At 39.3% G+C, this 16646-nt stretch overlaps 2 protein-coding genes across 2 annotated transcripts; both read left to right on the forward strand.

Annotated features, from left to right (window-relative positions):
* Nucleotides 1-4945: 4945 nt before the first annotated feature.
* Nucleotides 4946-8620, forward strand: commd3 (COMM domain containing 3). The gene is made up of 8 exons (XM_077554428.1): nucleotides 4946-5161; nucleotides 5639-5750; nucleotides 5948-6011; nucleotides 6090-6124; nucleotides 7462-7522; nucleotides 7615-7671; nucleotides 7746-7799; nucleotides 7957-8620. Exons 1-8 carry the CDS (start codon nucleotides 5023-5025, stop codon nucleotides 8014-8016), a joined length of 582 nt encoding a protein of 193 aa, XP_077410554.1. The 5' UTR covers nucleotides 4946-5022; the 3' UTR covers nucleotides 8017-8620.
* A 533-nt stretch (nucleotides 8621-9153) lies between these two features.
* Nucleotides 9154-16349, forward strand: bmi1a (bmi1 polycomb ring finger oncogene 1a). Its single transcript, XM_077554427.1, has 10 exons — nucleotides 9154-9536; nucleotides 11724-11850; nucleotides 11923-12019; nucleotides 12133-12188; nucleotides 12355-12402; nucleotides 13008-13119; nucleotides 13266-13308; nucleotides 13396-13494; nucleotides 13632-13712; nucleotides 15359-16349. The coding sequence occupies exons 2-10, from the start codon at nucleotides 11739-11741 to the stop codon at nucleotides 15719-15721; spliced, it is 1011 nt and encodes a 336-aa protein (XP_077410553.1). The 5' UTR covers nucleotides 9154-9536; nucleotides 11724-11738; the 3' UTR covers nucleotides 15722-16349.
* The last annotated feature ends 297 nt before the right edge of the window (nucleotides 16350-16646 follow it).

Genomic DNA, 16646 nt, shown 5'->3' on the forward strand with positions numbered 1-16646 from the left:
TATGTATTTGTATGTATGTACTGTAGATATGTTTATATGTAGATTTGTATATATGTACCTATATGTATAGGCTATATATAATGTATATCGCTAGCGTCCGGCCAAAACCTCGTAAATTACAACTAAGGCAAATTTCCAAATTTTCCCTCCCAAAAATACAGTTTTGGTCAGTCCACACGATTATATTTTGTGTGTGTAATGTATAGTGTAGGCCTATATAGTTTTTATTTGTATTTACTTATATAATTTATATTTCTTAAATATGTGCTCATAAATATAGTATCTTAACTTACATACATTAATCTTAAAAGTCAAACACACTCTGAGAACTTAATTACTACAGCTGAATTAAATTTAAAGAGTGTGTGCACATACTGGCTGAGCTTTTAATCGGTGGACAGAAACGGTGTGAAGAAACAGCAGTTGGAATATCATAAATGTCATTAATGGCGTATATTTACACATTGAATTCAACTTTGCATGCAACAAAAGGCGGTGCAGTGGGTAGAACGTGAAGCAGTCAGGCATGCTGCAAGCTGCAGGCGACCTGCAGGGGAAATATGACGTCTCCTAAGTAAAAACGAGCAAACACTGGTCGTATTAAATAGAACATTTAGTGCGCGGAGGCGCACGAACACGTCGGCATGTTCTTCCACGTTGTTCTCGGCGTGAACAATAACCGATGCTTCGTCGAGTGTTCGGCCGAGGCTCAAGCTACTTTCGGCGGCCGCGGGGGGCAGCAGCAGCCGGCAGGAAGCTGCTTTTCCCCGGCAGAGTGGAGCAGGAACAGCTGCCTCGGCTCTGCTGCGGTCTCCGGGAAACGCGCACAACAGACAACAAATCAAAAATAAATACGCGCACAAATATATTTATATCATACTTGCTACTTTAATATATGGCGCAAAGGTTTTTTCTTTCTTTTTTCGTTTTTCTTTTTTTAAGGATGATTACATTTTTTATTTTAAATATAAGAAGTGCACTGCAGACAACAAAACGAAATCAAAAATAATACAAACAAAATCAAATATGAAATACAATTCTTAGCTAATTAAATATACTTGTGTAAAGTAAAGTAGCTTATTTGATCTTTTTTTTTTAATTGTTCAGCGAATATCATGATATGACAAACCGATTACACACCCAGATTGTTACTCTCAAACTAAGTGACGTTCTGTCAATTTTTTTTAGGCTTGCATCATTTATTAGAGATTCTGACAAAATGGTGTACTAATGACGATAACATTCAACCCAAAATATTTTTTTTATGGTTTGTATCTTGTTGATTGATCTCATCCATAACCATCGTGCTCCATTCCAACAATCATAAACAACATCTACATTTGCCTTTCATAATGTTAGCAAAAAAAGGAAGGGTGGTGCTCATTGAAAAATGCCCAATAATATGAGCTATATTTTTATGAATATGTCTCGTCATACACAAAGCTTCTGCTCTTATTCATTCTCTGCCTTCTTTGTTCCCCTGAGCTCATCACAGACCCAACACTGCTACCTAGCGTCCACTCAGCTGCACTTCACCACTCATGTCTGTTAGACGAGAGCGCGCTGAAATGTTTATGCATATTTCACATACACAATTAATATGTATGTTTACGCTATATCATGCCTCTTGATTGTAGTTATTGTTCAAATATGACTTCAAAGTGCAATGCTGCATGCATAATAAAGTTTTTTGAATGCACTACTGGGCTTATCATAGTTCATCATTTAAGCCTGTCACTGGCAATATGAACTTCCCTCTTGCAATAGTTGTATAATGGACCGTAACATAATTGGACTATATTTATTACCACCCTCTGGCCAACAGGCAATACCTCTGCCGTTTTAATCTTCCTGCATTTTAGATTAAATTAAATTTCCTCCTCTTCCTCAAATTTTTTGCTTTGTTTTTCACTTGCTGGTTTATAAATCTAAATCTACCCATCCAGCCATCAAGTTATGTTTTTATCATCCACATTTGTGTCCTTGATAATGACCCCGGGGTGACCTCCGGCATGGTGTCCTGACATAATCACACTATAACGAAGAATGTCGCTGAGCCATATCCGAAAGGCTTGCACCTCCAAAGCCCAACAAAGAGATGTTTTAATTAGTTCTAACCTCGTTAACAAGGCCCTGACAGCCAAGATGCTAATTACTATGCAATCTTCAAACCGCTGATTGCGCAAGCTTTACACTAAAGAGCATGTATAGGGAACACACGCACGCACGCACGCGCGCACATACACACAAACACACACTAAATGTTTTGCTTACCAAATGTGCTTTTCCTCTTATATTATTGATTTATATTAATGGCGTGTGAAGCTTATTTTTCCTCACATGTATTTACTGCAATTCACATCACATCAAAATATGACGTGTTGCACTTATACTTCTGCGCAATTTAGGAAATATAGGCCTACTCCGTCATAAAATAATGACCCTCCACCACCACCATGTTCTTGTTTGTTATCAGAATTGCTCTTAGGGATTATTAAACGGAAGCTAAATATGACATATGATGTGGTGTTGTTTGGCGTAGAAGAGCACTGCAATGTACAGTACTGAGAGCAGTTTCTATAATTTGGTTTCTCATAGAGGTGTGAAATATTAGAACAGGCGCCAGTATAAATTGCAGTGAAGTTATTACTGCACTCTAAAATAAAAATCTGACTTTAGAGTATATGTGGCAAATGAATGTCTGACAAAAAAAATCTGTAAAATGCACAGAATAAATAGCAAGAGTAAAAAAAGAAAAAGAAAAAAAGTGTTAGTTGAGTTGGTATAAATATCGACCAGCTCCAATTTTTTGCAAGTAGCCTATTTTTCATTCCTCATCAGCGCACTTTGCTGATGGAGGTGATAAACTAAAGTAAAATGAAATAGAATAAAATCAAATAGATCATCCATTCAATTGAAAAGTTGACACTAAACAAAAGACACAACGGGTACAAATAGACAAACTGTCTTTCTGTGCTACTTCTTAAATACTGTGCTAGATTTTATTTTATTTTATTTTTTACCTTTTTGTATGTGTAAACATTTGTCACAGAACATTAAAAAATATGTATCAACAATCAGGTGGTATATTATTTATTTACAATGACTAGCTAACTATAAAAACCCTTTTCAAAACTCTTGAGAGGGGTCTATTAAGCCTATACTGTAAGTAAAAGAATAACATGATGACATCTTTAATTTATTAAGTGTTTCATCCAAAAAAAAAAGGGGAAAAAAAGAAAAGGCGTGCAACTTACTTTTTGGACATCAGAGAGGTATACAGACATATTTTTATTTGCACCAATTGTAGTTCACGCTCACCTTACTGCAATTTACATTGCACAGCAGAACGTTGCACGTTTTTGTTTAAAAAAAATAATGAATAATAATTGAAGTAATGGCCGTTTAAGATGCTGATGTGCCACAGAGTGGTAACATGTCTTTTTTTTTTGTTTACTAATCAATCTTGTTTGCGAGCGCACTTTGGATCATCATGCGACGTCACGCAGGGAACGTGGGGATAAGTACGAATCAAAGGAGCAGGGCTCCAGGTGGCGGAGAGGTACCGTCGCTTGTTTACGACGCAGGTTCGCTTCCCCGCCAGGAGACCATGTTTGTATGTATGTGTGCGAGTTTGTGTGACTGAGTGCAAAAAAAAAACAAAAAACGGCGCAAAAACTGGACTTTGGACAACGCCCTAAGGTAAAGGTCACACCAACAAATCTCATGATTTACTAAGACATCATTACAATATGCACATTCAGCAAGTAATTATTTTTATCTAGACCACTTTATAAACTTGTTAAACGCTAATTAAGGCAGAACGTCACTTGATCCAGATAAAGGGAATTTCCATCTATCTTGAGGTCAGTCTTCTCGACTCTTTTGTACAGCGACCACATGCATTTCATACTCTTATGATGGAAAACGAATAATAAGCGTCTGGTGACTGCATGACTCAAGACGGCGTGATTAAAAAGCTGTACGAAATGGAAACTATATATCAGATCGACCTCCTTCCGTTAATCATCTTTATTCTACAGAGTGCATCACTTTTTGACTCCCCCCCATCCAACCTCACTCTCTCTGAACATGTCTTTTTTAAATTTTTCTAGATACAAAACGTCGTGTGTAAAACGGACTGTTCAACGAGTATAACGTGACGTTCATATGTCATAGGAACTGTCATGCACATGATGACGGTACATTGATGCGAAAAAAAATGTTGGACTTAAAGAATATAATAATGATACGCTTTTATTGGTATTAATTTTAACAGTATGTTTATTAGTCTAATTGCAGTTTGATGTGTTTGAACTGACACGTGTCGAATACACATTTGTAAGTATGATGCAATATAACTCCAATAATAAACACATTCATATTGTTAAACGAATGCTTTTTGATTTGAAATATGATTTAAAAAATATATATTATTTAAAATTACTTTAGGTGGAAATTCAACTCACACGCTGCTGTATATATTGTGTTTGTGTTCTACATCCACAGCTGTTGCTCAAGTGGCACCTGGACTGTAGTCCGGAAGCTGACTAGCATCTCTTCAGAAACGGAACAATTTTATATATTTTTCTCAACTCGAACCTTCAAGCTATGCCCTTACAGATGATCTCATTAAAATCTATGTTTTCCAGTTCTATCTTAAGCACAATATATCTACCGAGAAGGGGAAATAAATAACATCGTCTCATATGTTGGATATATTTTTTTTTAAATGCAGTGCGTACTTCCAAACTGAAGGACATTTAATAACTTTTAACAGCTTTTCCATTACACGCCATTAAAGTATTTTGCGTATTTTTAGATTTTTGTGTAGAGTTGCGGAGCCTACCATTTGTTACCTGCTATTGTTGTATTTTTGTTTGTTTATTTTGCTGTTAAATAGAGCCACCGTTCATATTTAGCCGCAGCACTGGATTCCCCGACATGTGATCGCACCCTCCTCCCTCCCCCGCTTGTCAGCTGATCTGTCACGTGTCCTCGCTTGCCCCGCCCTTTCTCAAAATGGAGTTGTCGGATTCCGTGCAGAGAGGGCTTCAGTCCCTCGGCGAAGCGTCCTCCGTGGGCCACGCCGCCTTCCCGGCGCTGGTCGACGTCTGCTTCCGCTCCCTGCTCTCTTCCGGTCGGGACGCGGGTTTGCTGGGTGAGCTGCGAGACGCTCTTTGTCTCCCACCGTTTTTTGCTCAGAGGAGACCACTCCATGAAAAGCATGTGCGGTGTGTGCACGCGACTTGCTTTGCATTAATGGCATTCAAACCCGAAAGTATGCGTTATCAGTCCACTCCCAATTTGATAGTCTAGCTCGGTCGCATTTAGTCCATACCAGCTACTATTATCTTGCCCGCGGTTTCTAAGCATGCATGATGTGGTATTAGCGTTCGGTTCACTTTAATGGCTCAAAATGTTTCCAATCCATACAAACAAACCCCCTCCGCTCCCCGCCATTTGGGTGCAGCTGACGATTCCATTCACATGCCAATCATCATTGATTCGAGACGTCAATCAGTGCGAGGGGAGCTCCAGCCTGCATCAATGTTGCCTAGTGCATACCCGCCTGTTGTTGTCAGTCTGGTTGTTCTGTGTGACGTCACGTCTTCACTTCCGGGTTGTGTTCTCTCAGACGAGCCCGAACTGACGCAGGTCGAGCGGGTCCTGCTGAAGCGGATGCACACTGCGACTACCACGTTCATCCTGGAGGCGGTCAAACAAAACGCTGATGAGTCCACGATAAGGTAAATATATACTGCAGATAAATTAATACAATAAGCCTAAAAGGGTACCGACTCCATCTGATTTTATTTAATTCTGGTAACGCGTCATCATTTTAGTTTAAAAACTCTACTTGCCCTTAAAGTAATTAACTTAATGTTAATGCCCATGTCCAAGCATATATTTAATATACATTTATGTAAATGTTTTCTCCCTGTAGCTCCTGCCTAGACGAGCTGTCATTCAATTCAGAAAGAATCGCAATATTCTATAGCTGTTATCAGGTGATGAACACAACACATGCATCATTTTGCCATTATTGCCTTGAATAACTTGTATTTCTTTTAATTTTTTATTCACAGAAACACAAAAAAGAATTAGAACGATTGTTAGCAAGGTAAGCCATAGAAAGATCCATGCCTCCATTTTCTACACTGCCTGTCCTCTTTAGGGTTACTGTTGAGCTGAAGCATATGCAGGCTGGCTTTGGGCGATAGGCGGGGTACAACAGGGGCTGGTTGCTAGTTAATTGCCGGCTGCCAATGGCGGGAGAAGAGCACAAATAATTGTTTTGGTGGTTAATTAAGGCAGAATTGCATCATCCACATCTGAACACTTGTTATTATCCTTGTATAGTGGCTTTGCAATCAACCATCCATCCAAGATCTATTTCACTGATACATATTGCAATTTAATTACTATTTATGAAAGTGAAGCTTAACACAACATTTTGGGAAAGTCTGACCGAATCATCACATCTGAAAAAGGTTATTTAAATGTTGAGCCACAGCAAAAGATGAACGGATTCGATTTTGAAAAACAAACATTGTAATCCTATTAATTCCCAGGCAAAGTCATCTCATTTCAATACAGCAGCACCTCTACATACACATTAACAGTATGTATTTTTGTCTGGTGTAAACCATCCCTTTACATAGGAGTTATAATGTAGCATCCATCATATATATATATATATAGAGATATATATATATATATATAATATAAATAATATATATATATATATATATATAGAGAGAGAGAGAGAGAGAGAGAGAGAGGAGAGAGAGAGAGAGAGAGAGAGAGAGAGAGAGAGAGAGAGAGAGAGAGAGAGAGAGAGAGAGAGAGAGAGAGAGAGAGAGAGAGAGAGAGAGAGAGAGAGAGAGAGAGAGAGAGAGAGAGAGAGAGAGAGAGAGAGAGAGAGAGAGAGAGAGAGAGAGAGAGAGAGAGAGAGAGAGAGAGAGAGAGAGAGAGAGAGAGAGAGAGAGAGAGAGAGAGAGAGAATTTTGAAATCAAAAGTTCGTAGTTTGTTCAGTTGTTCGTTACTGTAAAAAGGGTAACGAAAAATAGCAAAATGTCAACATTATTATTCATTACACATGTCAATTAGATTTGTTTTTTTTGAAAGAGGATCATGGAAGTTGACATAAAATGATGTGACGGGCCACATAAAATGATTGTGACGGGCCACATAAAATGATGTGACGGGCCACATAAAATGATGTGACGGGCCACATAAAATGATGTGACGGGCCACATAAATGATGTGACGGGCCACATCTGGCCCCAGGCCTTGATTTTGACACCTGTGGTCTAGTGCCTCCCATTTTCCCCATTAAGTCTTATCTCTCTAAAATCTACATGAGTCACCATCAATAAGAATAGCTGTATTGATCAATAATACAAATGGGGGAGTGCGATAGCTATGAAAGTCATCGTGTTTTGTTGTTTTCATAGCATTGGAAGGCAACCAGCTCACATTACTGACGTGTCGTGGCGACTCCAATATCAAGTGAAGGTACACGACAACATTGGCTATTCATTTAACACAGATAATTGAAAGAAGAAAAAAACGAAAATTTCACTCTTGTCGCTTTGTTCCCACGACAGAACGGACAGGTTGATAAGGTCAACGAGCCTTTCTATTTAATATCACTCAACTCTGAGGTAAAAACATCCACCACATCCATATCATATGTTTTATTTTTTAGGTGAGTAATGAAATGTTGGTGTTTTGCTAGAATAAAGGTCGTCCCGAGGATGTCAACTTTACCTGCACTATGGAGCAGTTACAGGTAGACATGACAAAAAACAGTCCACCTTAAACCGCTTTATTTGTTCCTGAAAATTGGAGTTACAACACACATGAAGGCTCTTTTAGTGCTGTTTTTTTCCTGTGTACTTATGACACTTAATACTTTTCAGTGAAACTTTTTTTCTATCCATATTCAGGACATGGTTGGCAAGTTGAAGGACGCAGCCAAGAGCGCAGAGAAAGCCAGTCAGATGTGATGATGATCAAGTTTTCCAGCACTTCAACATGTTTACAGCCTCAGTGGCTGTGTATACATGGACACATTTTAATCTAATTCAAAGATTGATCTGATTAAAAACGAATCATGTAAACACGCCTCAATCGGATCAAAATTCACATGGATTGATGGGGGTGGGTTGAGACAATTCTTTTTCCCATCCACGCGCATGAAAACACTTAATCAGATAGTTGGATTGAAGTTATCCTCTCTGCGCCTGTCTGTTACGTCAGCCAATGCGGAAGTGCCAGTAGAAGAAGAAGGTTGTTGTTTGGGTTTGACGCTTTATAAACAAGACCAGTAAAAGCAAAATCATGGTCTGGAGGAAGTCAAGTGTATCCAAAATGTTACATCCGAGAAGAACGTATGCGCTTGTTTGTTTACAACGGAAGTGCTACTTCTACTGTTTCCGGTAAATGAAGACAATTATGCGCATGTCAAAATAATGTTATATGTATATCCAAATGCAAGTTAAAGCAGACTGTTTTTTAAGTGTTCATGTGCACAGTTTAGTTCAATCTGAAGACATTTTGTCCATGTAAACATAGCCAGTGTGTTTTGAAGAAATAAAAATTGTGACTGACTTTGTGATATCATCTGGATTCCCGCGCTATCAGAAGCTCCCGTGTGAATTTGTGGTCGTGTAAATCTCCATTCCCTGCTTCTTGTGAAACTGTGCGTTCAGAGGAACAAGTTCAACACTCAAAAGGCGCTGCAGCTGTCAGAACCTTCTGTACGATTTGAACCTCGTGTTGTCCTTTTTACAACAAATCCACTCATTGCGTAAGATGTATCACTAGGTTTGATTGGGTTATCTTGGACATTTAAAATGATTGGCATGTTTTTTTTTTTTTTTTTTTTTTTTTTTTTGTGCGTCACACACCAGAGCGCTATATTCCTCGTTTGCCCTTGAAAGTGTAATTTCGGCTTGAAGAGCACATAAAGTGCCTAATGTGTTTTCCAACGCGTGACGGGACGCGCGTGGATTCATTTTTGCTTCATGCTTTATTTCTCGGGAAGCAGTAGACAAAAAAGAAACAGCCGACAGTAATTTCAAAGCGCCCTTAAGCAGAGAGTCACGTGACCGAAGTGGGGCGGTCCAAGTACAAGCCATTTTGGGGACGGTGTCAGTTTCCACGGAGCGCGCGCACACACGCGCACGCGCACACACTACCGCTGCTGCTTTCCACTCAGGAGGAGGGGGCCAAGTGGGGTATTTTGGAGGCAAAGTTGCGGTGGCGAAGTGCGGACCGGACCGAGCCGACGCCGGAGGACTTTTTACCGCGGTGCCAAGCGCCAATCGGACACGCTCGCAAAGTGTGCGAGCGCCCACGGAGGGCGGCGTTCGCGTCTCCCGTGTGAAATGCACTCGTCTCGGCCACTGACAGCGTCTGCAGCCTGCTTCAAGATGGCGGCTCGGCTCCGATTCATTTGCTGCTGATTCGCCTCCCAACTTTCATTGTCTGTCCGCCCCCACAGCCAGCCGAGCCCGGCACACAGGTACGTCCTCTCGGCATCGACTCAGCTTCGAAGCGGCACCCGGCGCGGTTCTGCCGTGGATCTTTTCGCGGCTCTTTCATCCCCCGTTGCGCCGTTCCAGCGGCGGATGTTGAGGCTTTCGTCGGTGCGGCGAACACAGACGTGGAGCTCCGTGTGTGTCTGCGCACTCTGCTGGATCTTTCGGTGAAAAAAGGTTCCCAGCTCGGGTTGAAAGCCGATTTAAGACGCACGCGCACGCGGGATTCCACCGTGGGTCTCCCGGCATTGTATCCATGAGGCTTGATGGTAGATTGGGATTGTTTTGTGTGCTTTTTTGTTCGTGTATTGTGGCAGCTGGCGGGTGAAACGCGTTGGACTCGGCTGAGATGTTAGCACGATCGAGACGTCCAGAGACTTCTAACCAGCCTCATTTTCTCGGAGCATCCTCATTTTATAGAAATGTAACGTATGGAAGCTTGTGCGCGCGACGTGATCGCCCTTGTGCATATTTGTGACGTCTTTTTCGAGTTATTAACTTAACTTGGATGACTACTTAGCGAAAGCAAGAGAGCATGCATTGTCAGTTTCATGTGGAGTTTCAGATGGTTCGGAACCAACTGCTTTTGTTCGCATCGGTTTAGTTGACACCGTGTGGCTGATTTGTTCATTTGGTTGATACTATGGATTTAAAAAAAAATAAAGCAATGCTGCAATATTACAAAAGGCTTATTGTGTGTGTGTGTGTGTGTGCGTGTGTGTGTGTGTGTGTGTCGGAGCTGCCAAAATCGTCAGGAACTCCATTTGGAGTTCTGTGGCTCGGATCCAGCACGGGCTGCTAGTTTGTTGCTTTGAAACGTGATTAAAAATTATTCAAATTTTCATATATTCTGCAGAAGTGCATCGGCGAGAGATGTGACAGCTAATATTTATTGTCATGACGCCGTTGAGGCTGTCACACACATTGTGGGCTCGCGGGACTTTTACATTGTATCACAAATGGGTCAGACAGCCAAAGTCCATTCTGTTTGCTTCATTACTGTGCCTTTTTCTTTCTCTCAATCTCCGTGTTGTTTCCCGCTTAGGAGAAAAAATACTGTGTAAGTGTGCAATCTGTCCACACAAAATGTTGTGTTTAAATCTTTTACACCCGCTCGTTTTATTAGTTGTGTTCACTTAAAAAGTGTGAAAGTCCACGCGTGACATTTGAGAAAGCAGATGAACATTGTCAGGGTTTATGCTAAAAATGTGAAATAAATCTTATTGGTGACACTTTTGGGTCCATGATATTAAACGTCTTGATCTGAAAATATTGAGAAATAAGAGGAAGAGTTTCGTCGGAGCAAAACGACCAATCAACATACAAAAAAAAAAACATTTTCTATTTATTTTTTGTTTATCCCTTACAATATGCTAAATCAGATCTCAATTAGGTAATTGCAAAATGTTACCAAAAAAAGAGCTAATTTTGTGTTTTATCTTCTCACTTGAACATGTTCACCTTGTCAAACACACGACAGCCTCACGCTATCCGCATTTGACTCAAACGTCGCCGCGGAAGGAGCCGACGCGGTTCATTTTTCCTGCACAAAATGGCAGCCGAGCAGTCGGCATGCATGCAGTGAGCAGAGTCCATGCAGCGGCTCCGCTTGTGCATGCCAGGAGGGGGGGGGGCTGAGGTCTCCTCTCGTTCCCGCGTCGCGAGTCACGCAAACAACTCGCTCAATTTTTAAATAAATCCCCTATCTTGTTGTTAGCGTTTGTACCCACGCGGGAATCGTCAAAAGTGGTTGCCATAGAAACACGCTGGGATTCGCCCCAACACCTGACGTGAGAAGCGCCCTCTTCACGCTTCATATTAAATTGTATAAAATTAAGTGGAATAGATTTGTTGTTGTTGTAGTTGTTAGAATCAGTTTGGATTGTAAAGCAGGTAAAAAAAATTGAAGTTGTATTTTACTTGCATGTTTTCTATATTTAATTCATACATGAGACCTCGTCCTGACCCACTGCAACCTTTCAAAATATTGCAGTCAATGCAAGACGACGTCCCAAAGCCTTTGTAAAATAGATTTATGACGCTTATGATCAAATTAGCATAAAAGATTATGTTGCTTTAACAGAAGTTAAGTAAACAGCTGCCTTTTTCCAAATGGCGCGCTGACCGTCGCTCTTTCTTCTTTTCTGCCCCCCGGGTCTTCATGTTATTAGCTCCTTTTGCTCATCATGCATCGGACGACGAGAATCAAGATTACCGAGCTCAACCCGCACCTCATGTGCGTCCTGTGCGGGGGTTACTTCATCGACGCCACCACCATCATCGAATGTCTGCATTCATGTAAGCATTTATATCGCGCATGCATTCTTTTTGCATTTTCAATTTATCAAGACGTAATTTGTTGTCTTGCAGTTTGCAAAATGTGCATCGTCCGTTACCTGGAAACCAGCAAATATTGTCCGATTTGTGACGTGCAAGTGCACAAAACCAAGCCGCTGCTCAATATTAGGTGAGAAGCGTCGTCTTCACAAAAAAAACGATCTGTTCTTTTCACCTTCTTCCAATTTGCTGAGTCATTATTGCAACGTGGAGTGAAACTAGTGTGTGACTTCCTGTGTGCAGGTCTGACAAAACTCTGCAGGACATCGTGTATAAACTGGTCCCGGGCCTGTTTAAAAGTAAGAACGTTATGCTTTTCATTCATTTCATATTACATTTTACAAAAAAAAAAACTGCTGGAAATAGACTGACAAACTATAGGTGGAATTTGCACTTTTGGTGCAAATTTGATTTATATTGCTGAGAGTGAACACATTGTTTAATAAGTCATTTTTCCTTGGACAGATGAGATGAAGAGGAGGAGAGACTTTTATGCTGAACACCCTGTCGAAGGTGAGATTTGAGTTAAAAAACTCAAAAGGTTAAACACGGAACAGTAGAGCTGCGTGAGATTGAAAAAAAACCATGCCATTTTCCCCCTTATTTTATATGCAATTGTCATTTTTTTAAAACAATAAATCAGTTTTGTAATATCATATTTTTATTTATTATACATAAAATGTTTTGGTCAAATGGTGTAGGCTTCTGCTAAAATAAAAATAAATTAATATGAAAGACTTTATTTATCTACTTAAATTACATTAAGTTACTGAACACATTGACATGCAGTCTTTTTGCGTTTGCTACAACTTCACAAAATTCTAACAAACAAAAGTGGCAAAACATCAATAATGCAAACAAATCTGCAGCTTCAGCTTTTCATGTTTCATTATATGTACTTGTCAAACAATAAACTCACTTACTTGAGTAATCAAGTGGTGCATATATTTTTACATTTCTGCACAACAATGTTTTACTGAGGGCATTTGCATTCCTACCATCCTTTCTGCATTATTATTATTGTATACCTAATATTACTAAGTTCTACTCAACTTGTATCCCCCCCCCCCTCATAAAATGCAACTTTTACAAATGTATTAATCCCTTTTGCTTTCCAGCTTCTAATGGCTCCAATGAAGACAGAGGCGAGGTGGCAGATGAGGACAAGAGAATAATCACTGATGATGAGATCATCAGCCTCTCTATTGAGTTCTTTGACCAGAGTGCCAGGTAACATACAATTGTACACTTCTACATCACTGGATTTGTAGTTTGTGGCACATAAAGTGACGTTTGCTATGTCAGCTGTCAAAAAAGAGAAGTTGACTACAGATCATGGCAAGCAATTGTAAATGCATCCCTGTTTTTGTGTGCAGACTGACAGGTGGACTTGAAGGCAAGCATTCAAGCAAAGATCAGGTATGCACATTTCATTTTTTTTTTTTTTAGTTAATTCCATCTTTTAGGTGTATCATTATTTTTCATGATTATGTTGAAATTGTGCAGATGGCAAACAAAAGGTACCTGCAGTGCCCAGCAGCAATGACCATTATGCATCTGAGGAAGTTCCTGCGCAGCAAAATGGACATCCCCAACACTCACCAGGTCTTTGTTTGGAGTTCTTCAAAATGTTTTTTTTCTTCTTTTAAACCTTTTAGAAAAAAAAAAAAATATATATATATATATATATATATATATATATATATATTCAACTATATTCTTGACTTTTGTTTTGTCTGTAGGTAGAAGTCATGTATGAAGACGAACCCCTGAAAGATTACTACACATTAATGGACATAGCATATATCTACACTTGGAGAAGGGTGAGACTAATTCATACAATTATCACATTATAACATCAAAGGAAAATGTCTGTGTCCATTTGCAAAGTCCTAATTGTATCATGCAGGGTTATAAAATCAGTCGTGTAGAAAAATAACAACCATGAGGGATGAACAAAAGCACAATCATCTTGTTTTATTTTTCGGGAATTAACAAAAATATATATTTAAATGTAACTTAAGCTGGATGTTGAGTAATTTTATTTTGGATTTTTCTGTTATTTTAGCTTCCATCATGACTCTCTTTTACCACTTGGAGCAAAGCTGATGAGAATAAATAATTGTGACATGCTGTTATAATAAAATTACTCCAGAAGAAAAACATAAACGGGGCAAAAAAATAATTTGTAAACATTTTTTGCAGGTATTTCTAAGAGGAAAAAAAGTTCTAAGTGTCTAAAAAGAAACTATACATTGTTATTAACAATTCATGATATTCATATGGGAAGCCACAAATCATGTAAATTGTTTCTCAAAATGATCAACAGTAGGAAACAAATAGCAATCTGCATTTTTATTTTGATAAATTTCTGCACATGTTTACATTTTTACAATGATCACTTCGCCAGCTTTCCTAGGAAGTCACAATACCCCATCACCGTTGAGCTATTCACGTGGTCAGTGGCTTAGACAGCATTTTATAGTTCTGTATTTAAAAATGAGATGTTTAGAATTATTGTCTTTGGTCCTCTTGCATTCAAGCCCAGAGAAAAATGCATTAAGGAAGAAACAGTAACCTCAACTGTTATTTTATTAAGTTTGTACCACTTTTATTTTCAAATCATATGGGTTCTCTGTTGTGGTATGTGAAATGATCACTGATTCAGAGGTTCAGTTGTATTTAACTTTTTAATACATTTGCATTTAAACCTTGAGAATTTTTTGTTTTTAACCTTTTTATTAAGTATTTATTTGATTTTTAGGTACAGTTTGTGTGAAAAAAAAATTGTAGGCTATATTGTTCAGTTGAATCATTTCAGTACAGTTTTGATTTTTTTTTCATATTTTAGCACAATGTTTGTTATAGTGGCTTCCGGTAATATTTAATGTACCTTTTTATGAACAGGAGAGGAGAGCTAAGATATATATTTTTTAGGTGATAGACCTACTTAGTGTCAAAAGTTTGAGAACCTCTGACTTAGAGCATTTTATATTTATGCATTTTAAAAGCTGGTTAGAATACTGTTTTTTACTGTAGAAAAATCATTAATGGGGGTGGGGGGGGGTCAACACCATCCTTTATTTATTTAATTTTGTATATAATAATATATATATATATATATATATATATATATATATATATATATATATTATTATATATATATATTATTATATATATATATTTTATGTGACCTGAAGTTGTTTTTCAGATTATCCTGATGTTTTAGTTTGACAAAATTACTCTTGAACCACTTGGTGCAATTTATACTTAAAAAGAAGCCGACTAAAAATTGGGTCATAATAATGCATTTAAGATGACCAAAACTTGATTATGCAAAAACGATCTCTTTGCTACTTTACTGAACGTGTACAAAAAAAGACGTAATTGATTAATGTATTATATACTTTTTTTTTTAATGCACAAGCCATTGCCATGACATAATTTGGTTGATTGTCCACGTCCACAGACGGGCCCACTTCCGCTTCAGTACCGAGTCCGGCCGAGCTGCAAGAAGCTGAAGGTGAGCCACGGCCAGCAGGGGCCAGTCAACCGCTCTGGACCAGAGAGCGACTCTGCCAGTGACAAAGCTGGAAGTCCCGCGGGGGCCCCGTCGACCTCGTCCTCACTGCCTAGTCCAGGCGATGTGGCGCAGTCCCCGCTGCCTCTTCCTCCCGCTGTCCCTCGCGGCCCACCGAGCAACAACGTCAACGGGACCCCAGCGGTGGCACCCTCTACTCCCAGCCGACCTTTCGCACAGCTCGGCGGTACCAATAGCGGCGGGAAGGCCCGGAAAGTCTCACTGAACGGTTCGGCAATCTCGTCCGGATGACGACCGGACCTGCCAACGCCAGACCACGGATTTATGTATGACTGGACTGTCTATTGACAATTCCGAGATAACGTCACAGGTCAAAATGGCGGTCAATTCGGTGAAATAAATCTTCACTTATTAAAAAGCAATGTACTTTGGATCCTTGTAATTTAATTTGTGAGTTTTTTTTTTATTGTAAAATGTGACAAGATGTCGTTTGACTATTATAATAATCTGACTGGTTTGTTTGATAGTCAACAATTCGTCGTTTTCAAAGCATTTGCATGGGGGAAATATCAGAAATGCCCTAATGTTCAGAATTATCAATTGGTACAACAACGTCTGCGGTCGAGGCAAAAAATAACGTGAAAACGCCGCTGAGAAATCAATGTAGGATAGGGGATACATTTTAAAATCAAGTTAGTGAGTGGTAACGTAAAATGGCCTCCAGTGGCTTCACTTCTCAAAGGTGAATAAGCGGCATTGACAGTCCAGTTATATAAACGTCCGTGTGCCAGACACGCTCAGCTAACACCGTTACCATGCCAACATAGTTTCGCTGTATACTCTTTCGCTCTCCAGTCTGACGGTTTCTGGTTGTGTCATTTCTGTAGTGCATTTCAAAATAAAAGAAACGGGGAAGTTGCGTGAGAATATTTTTAATTCTTCTAAAGTATTTGAGGGCTAGGGAGAAAGCAAAGCATTTACTCATTTTGTAATAAGACACGATTTTTTATTTACAAGAACAACAAAACAATTCATTTTTATTTGCCACCATTTCTACAAACGTGTGAATATTTTCCATGCATGCTTGTGATGACCCAATTTTATGTTCTGGAGCTTTCTCTGCCCACGCCTCATTTCGTTGTTTTTTTGTGTGTTTTTTTAATAGGAAGAATATCACACATTTGAAGCGTTTTCTAAAAGCCACATGTAAATAGAA

This window comes from Vanacampus margaritifer, chromosome 20, assembly GCF_051991255.1.
Source record: "Vanacampus margaritifer isolate UIUO_Vmar chromosome 20, RoL_Vmar_1.0, whole genome shotgun sequence".
NCBI classification, from domain to species: domain Eukaryota; kingdom Metazoa; phylum Chordata; class Actinopteri; order Syngnathiformes; family Syngnathidae; genus Vanacampus; species Vanacampus margaritifer.